Here is a 23,363-nt window from a genome sequence, read left to right as displayed (position 1 = left end):
ACATCTTTCCTGGTCCAGAGATCCTTGTGGTGCTATTCACCCACAACTCCTGGGCTGCTAACGTTAAAAAAACCCTTTTATGTACATGCTCCAAATCTTCTGGTATAATGTACTATCTTCCAGCTGACTGCAGAGCCTACAGAACTAATACCAGGATATTCCTTCAACAAAGATGCTGGATAGCATGGATGCATCCTGGTCATTCACAGGACCAAAGAAGTGGAACAAGTGTCACTCACTTTTTAAGTCATACTACGCCCACAGAAGGTGTAGAAGGGATTCATTAGATTGATTAAAGCTTTGAAAGGCTCTGTACTTTCAGATTGCAGTAAGTGAATTTGCTGTGTATTCCCACATGAAGGCTGGAAAATTTATGTGCAATTTTTGTTCCCATACATAATGAAGAAGCAACTTCCATTAGTGCTTAATCATTTAGTCCTTTATTAGGAATTTTCTGCAGCTTCCTTCACAGCAAACCTGTTGAGAGAAACATGACCATAGGTTGGTTGTCTTTGATCCCAGCAATATTTCTCAGGTAGGTGAGCACACGTTGGCTGCAAGAAGGACAGGGTTTGAGTTTGCTTTGGCTCGTTTTGCTGTGGGTTTTCCTGTAGCGTAACTGTCCACTGTTCTCCTACAACACAGAAGGCTTTTAAAGGAGGGGCACATCTCCGTTGTTGGACTTTAAAATGAATCTTTTCATTTTCTTCTTGTGCAGATCCTTATGAAAGGTGCTTTGAATAAGGCAGAGTATCTACAATTTCTTCAGTGGTATAACTCAGCTCCTTTATTTGAACTCTGGTGCATTTTGAAAAGGAAGCATTGGGCAGTCTGTGAGCTTTGTAGTAATGCACAGTACAGAAACATCTTCAAGTACATCTTCAAGCAGCAGAGTTAAAATGACCTGTAATTTTAGGGAGATACTCTGTTGTCACAACTGCAGCCATTTTATAATGTAGTAATTTTTCTTTCCAACCCTAAGTAATGATACTCCATTCTTCAGAATATGCTGTCCGAGAATAAGAACAGTCTCAGGATTAGTTACACGATGCCCATTTATTGAAACTCCTCCATCTGTAATTTTCCGGTACCTTAAAAACAAAACAAAAAAACCCTGTTAATTGCAAGAGAAAGCTATTTATTGTTATTAAGAATTGAAAGTTCACGGAGGGGTTTTGTTTTGCTGTTGGATCCGTAATTGCATAGATTTTAAGTCTCCTGCGCTTCACTTTCTGTCTAGGTCAACAGTGACTGAAATTAACCTTAGCCTCTACTACTCCAGTTCTTTCTGAGAAGTGTAAATCTGTTTTGAATGTTTACTATTTATATTTTATTATTGAGAGCACAGGTGAGAACTTACCCACTAGGTCCATCTGGAATGGCATTTGCTTTGCGGCACAAGTCAAGAACAGTCATCCCAGGTTCAAGCATCAATTCAGCAGAAGTAGCTTGTCTGAAAAGTTCCTGTAACTCTTGGTCAGACATATCTTCCAGTGCTTCCACACTGCTGTAATAAAGGGCCTTAGTGCACCTGTGAGAACAAAGATCATTCAAAACACAGAGCTATTCACACTAAGTGCTACTCAACTCATCAGATTCCCCTCCCCAGTTTCTTTTGAGAATCCACAAACTACCAGAAATACTTAAATTCACCTCCAATTTTATTGTACCCCACTGCCCTGCAAGCTTTTTTGATATTGTCAGTGTATTTTTAAGTCTACAGGATATAACTTTTTCTCTTTTAACACCTAAGCAACAATTTAACAGATTAAAATAATCCCTGAAAAGCTATGGATAGTTATTATAGACTAAATCTGAAACAAAACTGCTCCATAAATTAAACTTCACCTCTTAGCAGATTCCAGCCCCTCTCTACCATGAACAAGCTTGGTTACTTCTGCAGCCAGTCGTTTCTGAGGGCCCCATTTTTCAGGTTCTTTAGCATGCATTTCCATGATGTGGGCAATCTCCTCAAGAGGAAGGAAGGTGAATAGTTTCAGGTATCTATGAGCAGGGATAAAATATTTTGTCTGTATAGCCATCATTGCAGATTTCCTGTCTTTGCCATTCAGTAAGTGCACTAAAATGATTCTTAGTCAATTTAAGAAATACGTGTTACAGATACTCTGTCCTTTCAATCAAATCCTTAAAACTCAGATTTTACTTGATCTTCTGTCTAGGGCCAAGTGTTCAGGCATAAGATAGGGTCAGATGCTTTTATGAAGCTTGTATTTCAATCAACACTTAGTTTTGTCTTGAAACTTTTACAGGATTTATTGGAATAGTGTGTCAGCTAAAAAGGTTTTGTATTTATCTTAGCAGATCCACAATCTGCTAATGCAAAATACCACTGCCGGTCCGTGGTGATCATGGGAATGAAGCATACTAAGTATTGGCAAGTATCTCAGCAGGAAGATTATTTAGGATAATCAAGAATTTAAAGATGCATACCTAAGCCTACTCTTTAAAACAAAGTCAATTTTAATGAGCTTTCAGTCCTGTGCAGTGTATTAAAGGTACCTTTACTGGTAAAAAGCCTGAATGCCTGAAATATTTTAGTATTAAGTACCCACATACCCTTCTTTTCAGTCTGAAAGGTGTTGGGGATCAGAACATGAATATGAAGTATCAGAGCATAAACCTTTCAGAGAGGTAAATTATGAGACAGGTCACAATATGAAAGGGAAGTAGCTCAGATTTAACAGTGCTATTGAAGTTTAAAGTAAAACAGATTTAGAAAATAACACAGAGCAACTTTTACAATCAATGTAGTGCAGTGTACTGAAAAACCTGTGATGTTACAGTACTGAAACTAATATGCCATGTAAGAGAGTCACCTGGCAGAATAAAATGCACTATGCGTCACTCCTTTGTTAACCACCTTCTAATTTTCTGATATATATTTCAGCATATGGAGACAGGTTCCACTATACTGTATACTTAAGAACCAGTCATGCCTGTTTATGTCATGAATGTACAGTTATAATTAACATACACTTCTAAACGGAGCCTGTGTTGCACACACCCAAATGAAACAGTTACAGTGAACAGTTAGGATCAGGTTTTATAAACAATGACAAAAAGCAAGATGGAGGAAAACTTACTTTTCAACTACGTTATCTTGTTGTCTGACAAAAAACTGATACAGCTCAAAGGGAGAAGTCTTATCTCTGTTCAGCCAAACTGCATTTCCAGCAGTCTTTCCCAGTTTATCGCCAGTAGTACTGGTAATAAGAGGTACAGTAATTCCAAACACATCTGTTCCTGTCATCCTAAAAAAGAAGAGTCACTTCATGTTTAAAAAAAAATTCTATCTTGGTAAACCTGACTAACATACAAGAATTTTACAAGATTCTGTCCTTGGTATAAAGATGCCAGAACACTGTTCTGTGAAAAGGGATTTACGAAAAAACCCAAAACCTTAAGTTTTTAAGTTCTTTTGTCTGTATCAAAGACATATACATATTCTAAGTAGCTCCATGAGCAACAGCATTAGCAAATTCATTGTCATGGACCTTCTGTCCTGAGTGCTGATCAAAGCTGCTTGTGTGGCTTGGACACTTGTAAGGCTTTTCCTCTATGCCAATTCTGTGTCTCGTAAGGCTGAAGCAAGTACTGAAGAAGTACATGCTCCCTGATTTGTACTTCTGCAAATTTTCTAAGACTCACACTAAATTTGGTGGCTAAGCAAAAAGCACATCTTCATCATTTTTCATTTTATTTCTAAGAAATGGAGCAATCTTTACCAATGTACCACAACTGCCTTTACTTTGGTGTGATTACACCAGGATGCGTGTGCTGGCAGAGCTGCCAAAGCTTGTCTCGATTTTGTCCCACACTTCAGAGTACCTGATTTTGGTTCTTGGATTCACTAATAAAAGAACCTATCCTTCTTCTTAAAAATTCATATAAACCTGGTCAAGAGGTACGTATGTACCAAGCTCATAATCAGGCCAATTAACTACTCTCAAATCACAGTTTTGTGTATAGCCAAATCTCTTGAGGGCTGACTTCTGTCCCTGGTGCTTTAAGGGCTGTCAGCACCAAGTCGCACAGCAACCCGTCATGGAATCACAGAATCGGGAGAGGTTGGACAAGGCTTCATCGAGTCCAACCTGTGACCGAACAGCACCATGTTATCTAGAGGATGGCACTAAGTGCCATGGGCAGTCCTTCCTTACAAACCCCCAGGGACGGTGACTCCACCACCTCCCTGGGCAGTCCATTCCATCGCTGCCCTTCTCTGGACTTGCTCCAGCACCTCACTGCCCGTCCTGAACTGAGGGACCCAGAACTGGACACAGCACTCGAGGTGCGGCCTCACCAGTGCCCACTACACGGGGACAGTCGCATCCTGGTCCTGCTGGCCACACTACTGCTGACACAGGCTGCCCGATGCCCAGACCCTGCGCATCACCTCCCGCCCCGCGCTCCCGCCGTACTTGGTGACGAGCTCGTAGCCGGACATGATGTTCCCCATCTGGTCGTGGCCCCCCAGCTGGATGCGGCAGCCGTGGTGCTGGTGGAGGTGCAGAAAGTCGTACGCCTGCAGCGCTGGATACAGGAATTCGGCCAGGCTCATGCCATCGGCGCTGCGCAGCCGCGCCTGGCAGCTCTGCCGGCTCAGCAGCGTGCCCATGCGGAGGCGCCCGCCGGCGCCGCCGAGGAAGCGGAGCAGCGGCTCCCGGCCGAGCCATCGCGCGTTGTCCAGCAGCGCGGCCCGGCCGAGCCGCCCGGCCGCCGGCTCCCAGAACAGCTCCCGGTGGTTCCCGAACAGCCGCTCCAGCCCCGCGCGCAAGGCCCGCGCGTGCGCGCGCACCCGCCCCGCCGGCAGCGGCTCCCGCGCGCGCTCCCGCCCGCTGGGGTCCCCGAGCCGCGCCGTGGCCCCGCCCACCACAGCGATGACGTCGTGGCCCGCGCGCTGGAAGTGCAGCAGCGCCATGACGGGCAGCAGGTGCCCCACGTGCAGCGAGTCCGCCGTGGGGTCGAACCCGCAGTAGGCGGCCAGCGGCGGCCGGCCCGGCTCCAGCAGCGCCGGCAGCTGCTCCTCCGCGCTCTGCGCCGGGAACACCTCCTGGAACAGCCCGCGCTCGCACTGCGCCGCCAGCAGCCCCGCGGCGCCCCGCGCCCGCCGCGCCCGCTCGTGGGCCCGGCGGCGGGGCGGCGGCGGCAGCAGCGGGGCCCGGTGCAGGCCCCACAGCCCCGCCGGCCGCCCGCAGCGCCGGCACAGCGCGGGCGCCGCCATCGCGCGCGGGGCACGCCGGGAGCCGCCGGGCGGGGCGGGGCTGGTGCGCCGGGAGCCGCCCCCGCACCGGAGCCGGCGGGCGGGGCACGGCGGGATCTGCCTGGGGGGAGCTGGGGGGCTGCTGGGGCATCGGGAACGGCTTGAACTGCGGGAATGTTGTCGTGCTTTAGGCTGGGTGGTGGATCTCCTCCGCGACATTAAAGATGCGACAGAAACGGCGTGTGTTGGCTCCTCCTCTGCTGCTTTTTTCCCCAAACCGAAATACCGGGATTTTAAGCGCTGTCAGGCGTTGGAAATCAGCCCCCCAGCTGGTAGTAAGGCGCCTGGCAGAGCGGGAACCACGTGCTTGAGTTAGTCACACCGGGGCTTTAGAATTTACAGACTCTCGAATTAGCTATGTTACCAGAATGTATTAGATTTATTACTAGAATGTATTAGCTATATTACTAGAAAGTTTTAGCTGTCTTACATAGCTTTATATATATATATACTATAGATAGAGGTGTGCAGCTGTAGGAAAAACCAAGACTGAGAAAACATGCACCCCCCCCGGCAGGGAATGGAACAACTGGGATATGGAGAATGCTGAGGTATGCAATGATTTTTTTTGCCCGTCTTCACTGGCAAGTGTTCTGAGCACCCCACCAGTGTTGCAGAAGGAAAGGCAAGGATGGGGAGAATTTAATACCTGCTCTAGGAGAAGATGAGGTTTGAGCCTGTCTAAGGAACCCGAAGGTGCACAAATCCATAGGACATGATGGGGTGCGTGCACAGGACCTGAGGGAACTGGTGGATGAAGCCACTGTCCATCATGTTTGAGGAGCTGTGGCAGTCTGGTGAAGTTCCCACTGACTGGAAAAGGGCTCAGTTGGTCAGAGCATGGGGCTAAAAACCTTTGAGATAATGGCAAGCACTTTATAGACACTGTTAAAATCCTTGCCATTCTGTCTCAGAGGTAATATGTAGAGGTGATAATACAATGGGAAGATCAATAAATGGAAATACTCTGCAGAATTAGAAAAGTTCAGATTATTAACTATCCAGATAATACTGATAAGAAGAGAGTAACTAGTTCTGACACATGAGAACCCAAAAAATAGCCTTTATCTTGTAAAGGGCCTGGTAATGTTCTCCATGCACCACTTTCACACTCAGCTGAAATTCTTATTCTCTAGCACATTTAAGTGCTAGCAAAAACAATGACTGGGAAGTTCTTACTTGCTGTAGGTTCAGGTAAATGCCTAGTTGGAGAAGATGATTAGATTCCTTTGTGCTGGCGGGGGCCACTGACTTCAGATAATTCCTTGCTTGTCTTTTGTTGGCTCTCAGCAACCCCATGCAACGCTACAGGCTGGGAGAAGAGTGACTGGAAAGCTGCCCAGGGAAAATCAGCCTCAGGCTGCTGGTTGAGGATGGCTGAACACGAGCCAGCTGTGCCCAGGTAGCCAAGAAGGCCAATGGCATCCTGGCCTGTGTCAGCAATAGTGTGGCCAGCAGGACCAGGGCAGGGACTGTCCCCCTATAGTTGACACTGGTGATGCCACACCTCAAATCCTGTGTCCAGTTTTGGGTCCCTCACTACAAGAAAGACATTGAGGTGCTGGAGCATGTCCAGAGAAGTGCAATGGAAGTGGGGAAGGACCAGTTCACTTCTTTGAAATCTCTGAGATGCTGTGTTGTGTTAGCATCCTTCACTTTGCAATGAACCAGTTAACTCTGTTACAGAGCTAATTTTTGCCATCTTGTTCTTAATTCATGTCTCCTGTACTTCTGGTTTCATTTCACAGGACTAGTCTATGGCTGCTGGGATGGTGAACCAGCATAAAGCTCCACAACATCAACTGTGGCTTTAGAATCCAACTCCCCCAGCCCCTCTCCAGTAAATTCCCTGGTGCTGGGACAATCACCTTGTGATGGCAGATGCTCTGTGCCCACTCCCTTCCAGAAGCACACCTCATACCAATACACCTCTTTTCTTATTATTGCTGTACTCTAAGGGTTTTGGTTCTTCATGAGGCCTAAGGGTGGGAAAAGCATTTGCTTTCAGTATACATCTGAGGGGTAGTCATGCCTAACTCTGTAGTGTCTGTAGGCAAGAGGGCAATGGTTATTTTCTGCAGTCCTTAATCCTGCTGTAGCTTTTATCTCTTGGATTAGTCAGAGCATTTAAATGAGTAGTTTTCCTTTGATGTGGTTTGTCACCCTCCTTCACATTTATTTTATTTCATTTGATCTTCTTGTTTTTCAGTATATCTATTTTTTTTTATCTTGTCATCTTTTTCAGCTGAAAAGTAACTAGTTCCCTGTTTCCTCATCTCTCTCCACCCAGGGGTGTTTGGTGCTTGTGTGTTCCTTTCTTCTCCTCTCTTTCTCTGCTGTAATTTGTTGTTTAATTTTGTTTCTTTTTCATGGACCTCTTTATAAGTCCTCTGATAGGTGCATAGTTGTTTTTAATTGGTCTTTTTGCTTTATTAATCTTTTTTTAGACTTAATGTCCATCCTTCAAATACCAGACCAATTAATATGGAATATGCTTTCATATTTTTCCATGCTAAATCATTTTGCTGATTTTACAGTGACCCAAGGGTTTGCAGACTATGGTGCTGACAGCTGCTTTTGTCCTTGACTTTAGACTCCATCAAACTCAGTTTCGATACTGGGATTATCTAAGACAACCCCAAACCCAGAATCAACTAGGAAAATCCTCTTTATTTTTAAAATACTATTGTGAGAATGCTATTTTTTGTGGCTTGTTAGCTTTCGGCAATTATTCTTTTTACACAGCTTTTTTAGATATGACACTATCCTAAGTCCAAAATCTCTCCATTCTCCACAGACAGTCATGCACAGACTTAATTTTCAACTAAGATAAAAGTCTTGGGAAGAAAGTTGTGCATCTCCCATAAAATTTAATCCACACAAGGTGTGTAGGCACATAGTATCTTTTCCCCAAAGCTTATGGGTTGGTGTCAGTCACTCAATAAATATATTTTCTTGTGGCATAACCGAGAAAACTTTTGTGACTGTTTTGCTACCCTGCCGTACTGTAATGGTCACATTATTTGTTCTGAGAACCATTCACTTAAAAGATTAAGGCAAAGCCAAGGGGAATCTCTCTGGGCTGTATAATGGGATACCAGTAATGTAACCAGGGAAAGTAGGAAGTGTTTGGGACTAAATCGTATTAGAAGACAGGCTAAGCCTAAGTAGAAGAAATGTGGATGCAGTTAGAGATTAAGGTGCTTAGTCTTTCCATTATAAATCATCAATCTGTGTGTGTGATTGTCTTGCTATAAATCATAAAGCCATTTATCTTAGCCTTGTAAGCAAATGATTTTTGCAGGCATTTTGAAAGCATTTGCACACAAAAAGTTCAGAACTGATAGTAAAGGCTTAGCTTCCATTACGATAAATAGAATAGTCATGAAAGGATCATTATTTTCATGGCAATGTGCTTGGATAAATAACACAGATTAGAACAAGAACTAACAAGAGATAATAATGAGAATAAGAATGTTTCTTTTTTCTAATTCAGTTGTTAAGGATGAATCCTTTATCCTGGCTGTCTGACTTACTATTCTGGATGATGCTGATGGAAAGGAAAAAACCATTCTCCTTTCAGAATATAAAAGCAAATGTGAAAGCTGGAAGTCCCTCTGCTTGCCAGTGCAGGTATATAAACTTCCTGGTGGTTGGAAGGAAATTACTTGGAGAGTTCAGGGGACTGCTATGTGAAATTAAAGTAAATATAAAATGCTGGTATGAAAGGCCTGGGTGGAGCCTGGTGAGCACCCACACAGTTCTCTGGGCAGTAGTTGATGTCACTTACAGTGGTAGGCACCCCTCCACTTGTATTTTCCTGTTCTTCACTGGGCCTGTGGCTCCTTTGCCCTTCCTTATTCTCAAGTAGATGTGGACATAATCAAATTCAACCCTTACAGTATTGTGAGATCTAATTCTCAAAGAAAGGTAATATTTTCTGTAAGCCACAACTCTCTCTATGTCAATTGAATAGCAAATCACCCAGAGGCTTTGGAAACAATTATAAGAGTTTCCCAGATGGATTACTCAACTGGAATAACTTTGAAGTAACTTATTAGTGACACCGTTGTCTTTTGTGTCCCACCAGTAAGAGTGCCAGGCTGAGGAATAACTACAGAGCTGACACATCGTGGGTGAGGGGTTTGCTTAAGTTTTCACTTCATGCCTGAGTTTTCACCTAGTATTTGATTCATATTCTTCCTTCAGAGAAGATCCTCATTCCATTGCAAAGTATCATTACTAAATGTAACTCAGTTTAAAACTCTGCTTCTATTTATGCCAGCATTTATTCCCTCGTTATGCAATACAAGGAATTCCTGACGCGCTCTCCTCCCGGTAAAGCCAAGTTTTACGTGCATCAGCCGCGAGGTGGCAATACAAGAGCTTGAGATGCTGAATTTTGGTGCTATTCGTACGTAGCCTTCGAGCCGGGAAAGCTTTGGGGTATTAGCTAAGTAAATATATTTACAGTGCTTCTGCGGAGTTTGGCTTTCTCTGCCAGTGTGTAATATGTGCTCCACATCTGCATAATTGACTTCTTGCAAAAGCCATGGGAGACTAAGCTGATTTTCTGGATCAATGATTGAAGCCTTTTATGTGGATAAAAATTGATATCTGTGTTTCAGTGGCTTGGTAGTGGATGGGAGATGTTATGCAAGGAACTCAGCTGCTGTTAAAAGCAAAATATCTTAGGAAAGGGGATGCACTCGTAACATACAGCTGTCCCACTGTGAGTTTTCTCCTGGCTTTAACTTCTGACCTTCCTGAAGGCCAAAGAAACCTGAACACCTCGCATGTGTGGAATTCCCAGACGTGAGTGCTTCACAACATTGAAGTCTGCCTTTTTCATCCAGGTTTTTGATTCACTTCTCAGTATGTTGCTTTTCTGCCTTAAAAGAGCATTCAACACTAGTGTCAGGTGGAAATAGTTAATTTCCAGTCTTTTTCATCCTTTCCTGTTATTTTCAGGCATTAGGGAAAGTAGTAGTATCTCTGTACTTTCAAGGACTAGTTTTCCACCCACTGTAATGGAGAAAGAAAACGTCTTAAAATACTATTTTGACATTAGCTCTTTCAGTAGCAGTCAGTGCTACAGCTTTTCAGAAGGCGGAGTTCTCTGTTTTCTCATTCAGATAAGATAGACTAAAAAGCTTCTAGCATATGAAATGGATTGTGGACTTGGCAGATGCCTCATGTCACTGTGTTCACCACAGTGTTTATTTGAACATGGAGAAGTCACGGATGCACATTTTGTTACTTCACATGAAAGTGCCAACAGCCTGCTACTGTCTTCTCCTGACATGGAAACAGTTTTCCTCTGAGTACATTATGGGAAATCTTACTTTCAATCAGACAATGCATTGTGAGGTCTGTTAGCAAATATGTCTTTCAAGTACATGCAAGTTTGTGGTTTAGTAAATAAATAGCAATGTAAGGAGAAGAACATGGTAGGAAGCCTTGAAAAAGTAAATAACTTCTGAGAAGGGAACTTCCCTAAAAAAGATTTGAGATAAAATTCAGAATTGGGTGTTCAGGCTGTCAGATATGCTGTGGGCACAGGTGCCAGGACTGCCTTGTATTTCAAATATCATAAAGCATGGGCAGTGATAGCCCCTCTCAGTTCAGATGCTTTGCTGGACCAGGGGCACTGGCACACGTGTGCCCTTGTCCCCACAGAAATCAAGATTCAGAGCTATAAAAGCTTGAAGGAAACAGCTGGCTGATTTGCCCTCTGCACAGTGCTGACCATGGGATTTAACAGCTGACAGAAATTGCAGAAATGAGGTATCTGTATTTGGCAGGAGCAGATACACCACAGCCCAGGTGCCTTTCAAAAGTATCTCTAACCCTATCTGTTAACATCAAACAGCCTGCTTAGACAGTTGATAAACAAACTTTGTCTTCAAAGCTGATAACAACAGATTTCTCCTGAGAAAACATGCACAATCCCCAAAGCCTCTTCTCTTTCTTGAGGTTGTTTGCATGCACGTCTCAGCTTTCTTGCTCAGATACTGCACAGCCTCAGGCTGTGCTCCTGGCAGGTTACATTAAAAAAAAGCTTTGAAAAGCTGGCTGGTGATTGAAGAAATGAAAGTGAGCTTTGGGACATGATGTTTGAGGAACTGGATGGCTACTGCTTTTCCCTTGCAGCTTTCTCCAGTTATAATCACCAGCTTGTGGGCAAGATGCTGGATATAGATCCCGATGGGAGCTGTTTTTCTGGGATAACAAGTAACTGGTTGTACCAGCAGAAGGATAACTCAGCTCAGTGTTGAGTTGATAGGATAGTATTTCTGTCCACCTAAATTGTTGTGTAGTGTCAAATGACTAAGGTAATTTCACACTTTTATTAATCCATGGGTTTTGGACATTACCCTGACAACTATGATTGTATAGAATAACATGTGCCTCTGGGAAGGGAGAATTTGAAAGGGAAAAGAGGAGCAGAATGTGACTGCTAGCCTGCAAGTACACTGCTAAAGAGAGAGGCACACACCATATGCTTTTCTTCCAGAAAAATAAATTATGACAGTGCTGTGTCTTGTCTTATCATGTGGTTTGTTTTTCTCATGTTTTTCTTGAAATGGATACTAAGCATTTGTTGTATTGCTAATTTCTGATTCTGATTTAAGGTATTTAATATATATTTCAACCAAAAAGAAGGAGCCTGGTGACCACTTAAGCAAAACATGAAATGTTGTTCCTTGATGTAGACAACAGTGTCAGTGTTCATTCCAGGTTGGTGGTTGTTTTCCATATATGTTATATACATGTATATATAGCTGTTATTGATGTTCACAGATGATTAATTTGATGGGTTTGTGGTCTGAAAGCTAATAGTTTATATTCCTGCTCTGTTCCTGGAAGGGAGAAGCTTGCTCCTTCTTGCCAGGAATCACCAGTCAATGCACTTGGTTCAGGCTGTTCATGTCTTGGGTATTGTTCTGTGATAAGGGAGAATTATAGAGTGGGATTCTGCCTGAAATCTTTAAGGCCTGTGGGAGTTTCCCCAACACATCACAGACTTCTTCAAATACATGATAAGGCAAGCTGCAAATACTGATAAAAGATAGAGAAAAATGTTCGTTTTTCACAAGAGAGGGGAATTACCAACTGGAATTCTTTACAACGTTAAGCTCAGTGCTGTTTGAAATACTTCTAAACAATGCGGGCAAGTCGTTGGTTAGTGAATGGTTGTTGAGGAGGAGATGATATCAGCTCCCAAAGACATTTCAAGATACTCTCACCTAATCACATTTAGAGGTTTGCTGTGTATCGAGGTGCTATCAAATCTCGTCTGGCTTCTGAGGCATCATGGAGTTACCAGAATAAGGGCTGCATGGAATTCAGGAAGAGAAACCTTAAAATGAATGTTTTTGCTAGGTTTGTGAGAAAAAAAATCTTTGTTTCTAAAGCAGGGTCCACTTAAGAGAAAAGAACATTTGTTCCTTCTGTTACCAGACCCAGTTACAAACAGGGGAATGATGTTGGGTTTGATGTGCCCAAATGCATTTATAGTTTAAATACAAAGTAAAGCAGGAGTTGGTACAATATGAAGAATATTGAATATGAAGAAACAAGCCCTCACTGCCTTGCCCAGCCTGCCTTGGAGCCTCCCCACCTTAACCAAGGTCCAGCACCCTGTTTCAGCTCAGCCCAGGGCATCTGTCCTGGCTACTTTATAAGGGAGCCCTGCCTGGCCTTGTTTTGCTCCTGTTGCACCCCCTGGTCCTGGCTCACCCCTCGATGTACCCAGTGTGGCTGAGCCCCTTGCAGAGGTCTGTTGGATGGGGGGTTGCCCTCAGCCCCCTGCTTGTCCCCTCTCCTGGGGCAGCCTGAATGTGGCACTATGGGATTATGTCTAGGAAAGGCAGGTCTGTCGCTGGAACACAGGATGTCTGGGGACGCCAGGTGTCTCAGAAGGGTGGGCTTTATTTTCTGTCTTTCCTGAAAAGTGCCTTACCTTCACCTGCAGCTCTCGGCATGAGCCCTTTCCTAAATCTCAGCCCTTGCCCTTAAGAAGCAGCCATTTGTCCCCTGCCTGCAGCTGTCCACAAGGTCAGCTCCATTGCAGCTGGGATCATTAACAGTGCAAGGACACGTCAGCACTTCTGTGTGACACTGGTAAAAATCGGTAGTCCAGAATCTTGAAGTTTATAAGAAGCAGTGGCTTTTGCTGGTTGTGAGCTGCAGTGAGTGTCTGGGTGAAGTGTCTGTGAGCCCAGAAGTGTTGTTTTAGCTGTGAAATTACGATGTTGGGCAGGTAAAACCAGCAGAGTTGGAAGAGCAGCCTGAAACACCAGTTTCTCCGTGGTGATTCAAACAATGCCAGGAGTGAACTGGACACTGTCTGCTAAGGAGCATTAGATCAGCCTAATGCTCTTTCTCATTATCAGCTGACAGTATGTCTGTGGTCCCCCATGTCCCCAGAGATGTTAGGTGGTGGGGTTTGCCCCATTACTTGCCTTCCCTTTGCCAATCCACCACTGCAGCAGCTGCAGGCTGGGAGATGTCCATGGAAATTGAAGCTGGTCAGTCATGATTTGGGTACTGGAGACTTAGAGATTTCCTCAACCTGTTGGAATGGATCTGGCCATGGTCAGTCTTCCTTATTTCTGTGGTACTCCAGTGACCTGAAAACTAGGCAAACAATGGCCCTGTATATCCTGTCTACAATTGCTTAATTGTCCTTGCAAATAAGGAGAGTGAGGGTTCCTCAGTGCTGTATCTTAGCATTATGGCTAACTATGGGATACCGTAAGCTGTTTACATTGCTTAACTTTAATGTTAAACAAGACAAGCTATTTCAGAGCCCAGGATAACTCCCTGCTGCCAAATAGAAGGGAAGAAGTCCAGGTGCAGCTGTGTAAGCACTTTAAATTTTTGTCTGTGTGTGAACCTGAAATAACCCTGAGGAATTCATTACTCAATCTTTATCATGAGCACACAAACAAACATGTTCTCTATAAATAGCAGTTTCATGAACAGTGGTGGGTAAAGGAGCCTCTTGCATGTGTGGCCTTGATATTATGTTTATGTACAACCAGTGGATCATTTTTAACATTTATTAACACTAACATTTTAACATTTATTAGGGTTAACCATGATTGCTATATAACCTATACTATATATTACTGTATAAACTATGATTATATGACAGGTTATACCTCTACACATGTGATGTGATTATTTTTAAACTGTATATAAGAATATAATGTTATAAGAATATAAGAATAATGTATATATATACACATATACATAAATACAACCCTGCAGTCCTGTTAAAGTACACAGAAACTCATGTGAAGAAGGAGGAGCAAAGTGCAGGGAAGTCACCCTGGCTGTTGGAGACTTTCCCAGCTGGCCAAAACTGATGCAGCTGGCTCTTGCTATCTGTCTTCCACAGAATTAGATTATGGCCTGCTGATATTTGTTTGGTCAAATGCATTTGAATAAAGAGGAAGAGCAGAGGTAACTTCAGAAGCCAACTTTTTAAAATCAACCAAAACAAAAGGCCCAGAAGTGTGGTCCCTACACTCAGCACAGGCAGCTTTGGCAGCTTCTTTGATGGTACTTCGAGTGCTACAGAAAGCTCAGTAATCCAGAGCAGCTGCTGGTTACCTCCAAAATACATTGAGATATTTACTAGGGACTGACAAACAATTTAAATCTTCCTTTTCTCTTTTTGTGACTTGCCGTGTTTGGTTCTTGAGAGCTTTCCATCCCATGTGCCCTGCCACAAAAGCTTCAGAAAAGCTCTCTCTTCCCAACTGCAAGAAATGGAGATGTTCAGAGCCATGTGCCCTTCCACAAAGGTATTGTTTCAGCTTAAGCTGTTGACAAGTCCTGGGAACCAGCAAGTTTAGAGCTGGAGAATGGGAAGAGTCCAGAAGAGTCAAGTCAAATGGGGAGAAACAGCTGGAGAAAAAATATTTCAGAGAAACTATCTTTACCTGCAAAATTTAAGAAAAGTGGTCTTTGACCAGGTTTGCTTCAGCCTTTTGTAACAATGGTATTTCCTTGATGTGGCTACTGTCCTATAAAAAAACCCCAAATCCACAACATTTAAACCCAAAGGAAAATCTTTCTGTTCACTGTGGTCCCTTGCCTGAATACCTGTGTAAGACAGCATTTTTGTCTCAGGGTAAAAAAGGTACTCCTGCTTTCTTCTTGAAGCCCAGTTTCAGTGTTGATCTGAGGGATGGTTAGCAAGTCAGAATCACAGAATACATTGAGAAATGATCAGGATAAAAAAGATTTAAATGCAGCCATTGAAAGGTAAGTGGTAAATCCATTAAATGCAATCAGAATTATTAGACTATCAATCAGTTACAAAAACTTCAGTGACACACCAGCTCAAGAAAATGTGCAGCAGCTACTGGGACAAAGTACTTAGGAAGGTAGGCAGTCATTAGCCATGAGTTGTGCCTGTTCCCCGTGTGCTACATGATATAGATGTTTTATCATAGTGACATTTCTGCTTCATTTATTTTATTTGAAGCAGATAAGTCACTGTATTTCACAGGCAGCAGTTTTTTTCATAAGGTGGCAATTTAACAGTTGAAAGCCTTTTCGCTTTTTGCACATTTGTACTCCACTCCTTCCAGTTTGCATAGAGGTTTCCATGTCAGCATTTTCCTTTCAGATTATTTATTATTTCTGTTCCCTGCTTGGTACATTGTAGTGTGGCCCTTGTGTCCTTTAGTGCTTACCTAAAGGACTATGACTGCTATGTGCAGATACTGGGAGAAGGAAAGACCTAGGGTGGGTGGGTGGGTGGGAGGTTTTACTGGAGAAATGAAGATGTTGTGTCACTGTGTTAGCCATGACATGTGAAAGGCAGCAGCAGGACAGGTCCAGAACCCCTGGAGAGCCTCCACAGGATGACCATAGCCCAAGAAATTGCCACTGGCTCAGCTGAGACCCCTCAGGACTCTCAGGAGGCTCCTGCAGCAGGGCAGCTGCTCAGTGGTGCTGGGATGTGGCCACCCTGCTCCTTCCCACGCTGGTGCCCCGTGGGTGGGGGTGAGTTCCAGCCTGCACTAGCCGTCCGTCTGTTCTGTTGCTCCTGCCATCCCACATGTGCAGCTGGGGGCTAAGGGGGCTCCTGCTCCAGGGCTGCAGTCCTGGGGGGCTGGATGGCCATCTCTGACCTAGGCAGAGCTTCAGCTTGTCCTTGGGACTACCACATGCCGCACAAACAGAAGCCCAAGTCCCTTTTTTGTATTTTTTCTTTATTTTTTCTTCCCATAATGGTTGAGTTGTACCAGGAATTAATTTAGCTTTGGCACGTATAACTTCCAGTGTGTTTATAATGGGTTTCCTTTGTGCTCAGCAGCTTGATTTTTGTTTGGTTGTTTAATACTACCTGATCTTTTGCACTGTGATGGGTGATTAATCTTTACCAGTCATATTACTAAGCAGTTCCTACACAGTATGAATTCAAAAGTCTGCACTTTCCATTCTCTCTTGATAGCCTGAGCACATAATACATTTCATTTCTAATTATGTATGTTAGGGTGAATTATGGGCCATTACTCAAAATAAATTGTTCTTTGATGTCAGTTCAGCATATGAAGGGCCAGTTGTAATTATACCAAGTTAAAACAGAACTTAGTGCTATTGTGCCTCATCCAAAATAATTCTGTGGTTTTTTAAAATAGAATCAAATCAGCAATTTTCCATTGTTTATCAGCTCAATGCAGCCATTATGAAAAGAATTTTTTCCTTTGTAGATTTGAGCTAAGAATGCAAGTGGTATGTGAATGGCATTGACAGAGGCAGAGGAAAGGTGATCCTTTCTAGTTTGCCATCTCTGATTTCCATTTCCCTTCAAAGGGACCAGCCACTGGTGATTCACTGCACTTGTGCTTCGGTTCCTTTCATTTTTATGAATGTGCTGAGTTCCCAATATATGTGACTATTTATCACAGGGAGATGCCATCCAGTGTCTTGGCTGCCCTGTGGAGTAACATCACACAATTTGGGGCAGGGGGAGAAAGGGAGGACACAGTTTTCCCTCTCTCAAGGTCTGTGTGAAACCAAGCACGCAGTAAAAGGGCAGTGGGGCATTGTACACACTTAAAGGCCAGCTGTATCGTCAAGATTTAAAATTGATATCTATTTAATTTGCCTTCTTTGCTGTACTTGAGAAGCAGTAATGGGACACCTCCCAGGGCTCACAACGTACTGTTGTTTGTCATTTAAAGACCCTGTGGATGTTCCTGGGGCTGTTTTGGTGATAAATACTGATCCTTTGCCGTGCTGGAATGCACAGACACCTTCTGCTGGAGCATGTCAAGCCTCTGCATTTAACACAAACATAGGACTTTTAAAATGAGGAGACTAAACACACTCCTAGTGTGAGACCTTAACTTCCAGGGTTTGGTCATTTAATCTGTAGCTAGCACGCATTTTGTGCTGGATGGAATTTGTTATCAGCTGTGTTTACAGGCTGCTCTGAGGCTCTATGGAACTGTAAGGCTCTTTAGCATTCATGGTTCTGCTGTTGGGCTGCCTATTTTACAAGAGTGTATGTGCATGTTAGCTCTATTTTTGTTTTAATTATTGGCAGTAAATACACTTCAGGAGTGAAATATGTTTTGTCAGGAGAAATCTGGAAGTGCTTTCTCAGGAGAAAAATAATTAGAAAGGTTAATGCAATCCACTCTGTATAAGACTTCAAACTCATTTGCTTGGAGATGTGAAGCAGATGCTTTGTTCCCAAAACTATATTAAATTTGCCCTGGGGGGTGTCCCATTACTGCTTCTCAAGTACAGCAAAAAAGGCAAATTAAATAGATATCAACTTTAAATCTCGATGATACAGTTGGCTTTTGAGTGTGTACAATGTCCCACTGCCCTTTTACTGCTGGTTTCATACAGACCCTGAGAGAGTGAAAACTGGAATATTAGGATTTTTGTATTAAAACGATAGATCTCCTTGGCTGGGCTGTGTGGGAATGTGATTTAACAGGATGGCAGAATCAACCCTGGAAGCCCTGACCTGCCAGCCAGTTCCTTGCAATAAATGTAGACCAGCTTTGGGAACAATTGAGGTCAACCAACACAGCCGGTGGGTTGCCCCTGGCTGAGAAGGGCTTGCTCTTTCTTTGTGGAGAGGTTTTCAGGACAGGCTGTATGTGCACACTGAATTGTAAAAGGCCTCAACCTGCTCTTTTTGGGTTTTCATACTCCTTGTGCTGGGCCATGAGAAGCTAAAGTGTGCTGGGGGTCAGACCCAGCAGCAGCTTCTCAGTTGGTTCATACTGGCAGGGCAGTACCTCAGCTTCTATCAGGTTATCTCTGGCACAGTGAGAGTAACACTCCCCTGACACAAATCACATCCATGACTCTCCATGCCTTCTTGTGCCTATCTGGCTGACGTTTTGGCTGTGATTTCAACAGACTTCCTTGCAGGATGTTATAGCCCAGACGTTTCAACCTGAAGAGGCAGAGGCTAGCCCTTAGTGAAAATAACTTTTTGATTAAGTGTTTTAAAGATAGACAAATCTGTTATTGGGCTGCCTATAAAACCAGCCAGTTTTAGAAGCATTGGTTAAGCAGATCATGTTTCCTTCTGTAATCCAGATAGGAAACAGATTTTACAGCACAAAAAGCCTTGCTCAGGTAATGGTGTGAGTGTGCCTTGAACCTCTTGTGACCCCACTGTCTCTGCTAATGTGGGCTGAACTGCTGAAGAGATGCATAAAAATGAATAAAATGGGAAATTTAAGTTCTGTAAATTTCCTCCCTTTGAGATTAGTTGTTCCATCAGTCATTTCAGTTTCAATAGGTTTGTTATCTCTGCAAATAATTTTTTACTACTGAAATCATAGCCATCCTTCTGCTGGGATTAAGGCAGAAATTTGCAAGGAGCAGAGGTAACTTTGGGGCTAAGATAAGAGAAGTTGTTTCTCAAGAAAGCACTTGAGAGGAATTAATGCTGCTTAATGTGTTCCTTGATCATTGCTTGAGCCAAGATCTCATATATTTTCTCAGGCTGATGGGACAGCAGTATAAAACTTCTGCATTTTATTATCTTGTTCTATATGCTCCAGTTTATTACTTCCCCTTTGTCTGGCTAAACCCAAAGATATATGATATAGGTAAAGCTACTTGGCAAAAATACAGAAATTCAGTCTGAGGCACAGGGGGAACAGCTGCAGAGGCAGATTTCTTAGTGGAATGGAATGTGAGGTTTTCATTTTAGCACTTCACTTCTTCCCAGGTCTTCTGTCTGGGTAACCCCCATGAGTATTATCCTTTAAGCACCATAAATGCATTCCCTCAGGACGGCTGGTGAAGGGCCCAGCCTCAAGCTCTCCTCTCACAGTTGTGGAGTGCTAATAAGGCAGCTCCCTACTCACCCTTCCATTGTTACATGCCTTTTTATTTATCTTTTTTTTCAGCATTCCTGTCATCCGAAATGTGATTTATCTTCTGTCTCTGAAGACATAACAGCACTTGTGCTGGTAGTGATGCCATTCCCAGTAACTGTTTGGCTACACCTTTTCCACAGCTTGACCCCAAGCAAACTTGTCTGCACAGGTTTCCCAATATAAGGTGACTACAAGGGGACTCTCACAGAACTATACAAGACACTAAAATCATGCCTTTAAAAGCCCAGTTGCTGGGATGCATGAAGGAGTTTGTAGCAGTTTACTTCCTCAGCAGTAATATTGCAAGTTGAATAGAGCAACTGGGTCAAAAGTGTCTTTTTCTGGCTTAATTCCTTCCTCTTGCCATTTGTGCGTGCTTCTTTTGTAGGAAACAAGAGCATGTTCCAACAGCAGCATCTCTGGCCCCAACAACTTTTTCTGTTTCCCCACAGAATCTCAATTGCTGAGCACCATCCAGTAGGCCTGTCACGGAGGAATTTCACCTCTCAAAGATGGTGTATGATGAAAAGGAATAAGAGTGTTTGGTTAAAAGTGCATTTACCCCATTAGGCTTTTTTAGTTCTTTTTTTAATGATTCTTTTCCAGCTGAAATAGGGGTACTTGCACATGAAACTGCAGACAATAGTTCTCAACTTTTGATGGGTATACATCGATTTTACTCTCATAATTCTTCTTGTTTTACTTGGATGCCTTCTTATCGGAATCAGGGGCCCTACAAGATTCCAAAACAATGCTCTTACCTTGTTATGTGGTAGCCTGTCAGGTTGGATTTCCTACATATGTTTCATCTACACCCTAAATGCTTTTAATAGTTTAATAGTTTAATTCTGTTATGTCAAGTCTACGAACCCTGATGTCAAAATGCTCTTGGCTCCAGTTTATGTAAACCAAATCTACTTTATGTTGCAGAGTCTCCTCTTGCAAAATTCCTGGAAAAGTGATTAATATGTTGGTGATTAGGAAAGCACACAAGTCCACCCTTAGGATTTACAAGAAAGGGTGGAGTTATTAGAACCTTTTTAACCAAAAGGATTTAATGAGAATCACAGAATGATTTGGCTTGCAAGGGACCTTGTAAAGGCCATCTAGTGCAATCCCACTGCAATAAGCAGAGATATCTTCAACTAGATCAGGTTGCTGGGAGCCCCATGCAACCTGGCCTTGAATGTTTCCTGGGGTGAGGCATGAGAAGGAAGCCATTATCTGTGGAAATTTGCTATTCGGCAGTACAGGAATTCTGATTGACTGCTCCTGGCAAATGGCTCCCAGAAGTGTCATGTTAGACCTTCATGGAAAAGGTTCACAGGAACAGGACCTGGACTGCCTGATCCCTCCTACCAATGCTCTGGAAGTGCATTTGTGTAGTCCTGGTGTGTTTTGTTACCTTGGGCCTAAATATTTGTGGCAACATCCGTGAAAGAGAGATTGGCTGGTCCTAGGGAGGCAGCACGCTGGTGTGTGCTCTGTGAGCTCTCTGGGTAGGTGGGGGGCACAGGGTTAACAGGGGATCTCCCACCTCTGGGGTGTCTTATCTCTGAGGTCTCTGGGGACTTTTGTGCATCTCTGGTGCATTTTATTGATTTGTGTTCTCCACTTTGCTTTTGGTAATATAAAAAGAAAAACTAGAAGTAGGAAACACTGTATTCAATGACTCTAGTGGAAATAATTTCCCACCTAGTAAGCCCTCAGCCTGCCTGGTGTGGCAGTGCCAGGTTAGTCATCAGAGGGGCTGTGCTGGCCCTTCCCAGGCAGAGGCCAACGCCTTCCCTTTGTTGCTGCCCTGGGCTGGCTTCCAGCAAAAATCCTGGGTTGGTCCCAGCAGCAGGGAAGGGCTGTGCCAGGTGTGCCTTGGGGCTGGGGCTGGCAGGAGTGGGGCAATGCTCTCCTCTGGTTGCAGGGTGGTTTCCTCTATAGCTGGGAATTCACAGGGATGCATTGATTTCTCTGTGGCTGCAGTAGTGCATGGGAGAGACTTTCAGTGGAAATTACCTGTGAAAAAACCAGAGTAATCCCATTTAAACCGAAATTGAGCATGGGTGTGCCTTTCCAGTCCAGAGTTCAGTTGGCCAGCTGTGGTTTGCAGCAATCACAGCCATAGACAAAGGACCCAGGGAGTGAAACTGCGTCAGTCAGTTCCTGGCTGAGCACGTATGGCGCACACCAAATGTGTCAACACGCCCTCACCCTGAGCTTTTACCTCCTGTGCACTCAGCAGCCCTGGAGCACTCAGAGCACCTTCCTGAGCAGTGGCACTTGGAGACCTACAGCCCTATTGCCATCCCACATCTGGAGCAGCTGAAACCTGCACAGCTGGGGCACATTCCCACCTGGATGCTTTTTCTGTTTCCTTCCTCTAAGGCTTGTTCAGGAAGACTGAGGAGGCAGCAGGGAGGCGTGGTAGCACTAGTTACTGGTATTTTGAGCAGCAGAATTCCATCTTTTCACCTGACTGGCAGGTAGAGGTGAGGGGAAAGCAGTCTGACACAGAACACTTCCCTAAAGATCCATATGTTGTTCCATGTGTCTCCACAGAAATTATCCGAGTGGGTCCTGTCAGTTGCTAATGAGGTCCCTCCTTTACAAGGTCACCTTTTTCCCTGGGCACCTCCACTTTGCCCAAGCCTCATTACAGTCAGTCAATGCCTTCCCTAAATCTGTTGGCTCTTGTGGGCTGACTGCTCTGACTTGGGACTATCAGTGCATGGCCCACCTGTGGCTAAGGTGCTGAACCCCCTTGGAGGTCTGAGGATGCAACTTTCCAGGATGCAAGTCCTCAGCTAATCCAGAGGAGGAGACTCCTTGGACAGCATTTCAGAACCAAGGCTTTAAGTCACCAGGTAGTATTCAAACAATGTGGGTTTGTGAGTCACACGTAAGACATGCTACTGCAGCTCCTCTGAGATTAGTGAAATAAAGAGCTATGATATGTATCTTTATGTCTTGTTTAGTGGTTGTGTTCCTGACTGAGTGGGTAAGAGAATGCTTCCTGAAGTTAAATGCTTTGGGGGCAATTAACATCATCCATGATCATGAAGCAATGTGAGCAACAAAGCTTCTGGTTTTTCTCATCTCCCTAGGGAGGAGATGCAGGTCTGGGACCTGAGTCAAATGGCTTTGAGCAAGAGAAGGCTTGAAAAGGATGACTCTTGTCCTCTGAAGGAAAGAGGAAGGGAGAAGCCCTTTCCAGACTAACATATGAGGTGATGACCCACTCTCCTGGCTCACTGCATGAACAAAGCATGATGGCCTGGCATGATGGGCATGCATGCAGACACTGGAGACTTTTTTCCAGGAGTGCTGCTCTTCTGATCAGCTAACACCAGATTTCATGGGATCTGGCTCACTTTATCATTCCTTGAAAGCCCTGACCTGAAGGTATGGCATCACACTCTGGCCAGTGATCTGACTGCCTGGAGACCTGTGATGGGACTCGGCAACCTCACCAATATCAATCAATTGCACTTGATATCAATCAATTGCATGAAATAACAGCAAGAAAGATACCTAAGAGACCCAATTACTGTGGTCTTGATTTCTCCTCAGGATGGCAGCAAGAGTCTCTCTCCTCTGATGAGTGATGGGCTGGTCAGGTCATGAATGTCAGAGTCATAGCCAAGGCTGGTGATGTGCCAGAGCAAAGTGTGCAGGGGCGTCTGCAGGCACAGCCTCAGCCT

The 23,363-nt window shown here is 44.1% G+C and overlaps 1 protein-coding gene across 1 annotated transcript; it reads right to left on the bottom strand.

Moving 5' to 3' along the window:
* Nucleotides 1–417: 417 nt before the first annotated feature.
* On the bottom strand, nucleotides 418–5,443 carry YARS2 (tyrosyl-tRNA synthetase 2). The gene is made up of 5 exons (XM_048300678.1): nucleotides 4,443–5,443; nucleotides 3,105–3,272; nucleotides 1,849–2,004; nucleotides 1,361–1,531; nucleotides 418–1,091 (listed from the first exon to the last, which is right to left on the bottom strand). The coding sequence occupies exons 1-5, from the start codon at nucleotides 5,441–5,443 to the stop codon at nucleotides 932–934; spliced, it is 1,656 nt and encodes a 551-aa protein (XP_048156635.1). The 3' UTR covers nucleotides 418–931.
* Nucleotides 5,444–23,363: the final 17,920 nt, after the last annotated feature.

The sequence above is a fragment of the Corvus hawaiiensis genome, chromosome 4, assembly GCF_020740725.1.
Source record: "Corvus hawaiiensis isolate bCorHaw1 chromosome 4, bCorHaw1.pri.cur, whole genome shotgun sequence".
In the NCBI taxonomy this organism is placed as follows: Eukaryota; Metazoa; Chordata; class Aves; order Passeriformes; family Corvidae; genus Corvus; species Corvus hawaiiensis.
This window is presented reverse-complemented; position numbering and strand designations above follow the sequence as displayed.

Bases quoted from the DNA above. Each gene is read 5' to 3' on its own strand.
- YARS2 (XM_048300678.1), bottom strand. From the start codon at position 5,443: ATGTCGCGGAGGAGATCCACCACCCAGCCTAAAGCACGACAACATTCC. The intron at 3,273-4,442 runs GTACGGCGGGAG...CTTCTTTTTTAG, and splicing joins GGCTACGAGCTCGTCACCAA to GATGACAGGAACAGATGTGT. The intron at 1,092-1,360 runs GTAAGTTCTCAC...TTTGTTTTTAAG, and splicing joins ATTCCAGATGGACCTAGTGG to GTACCGGAAAATTACAGATG.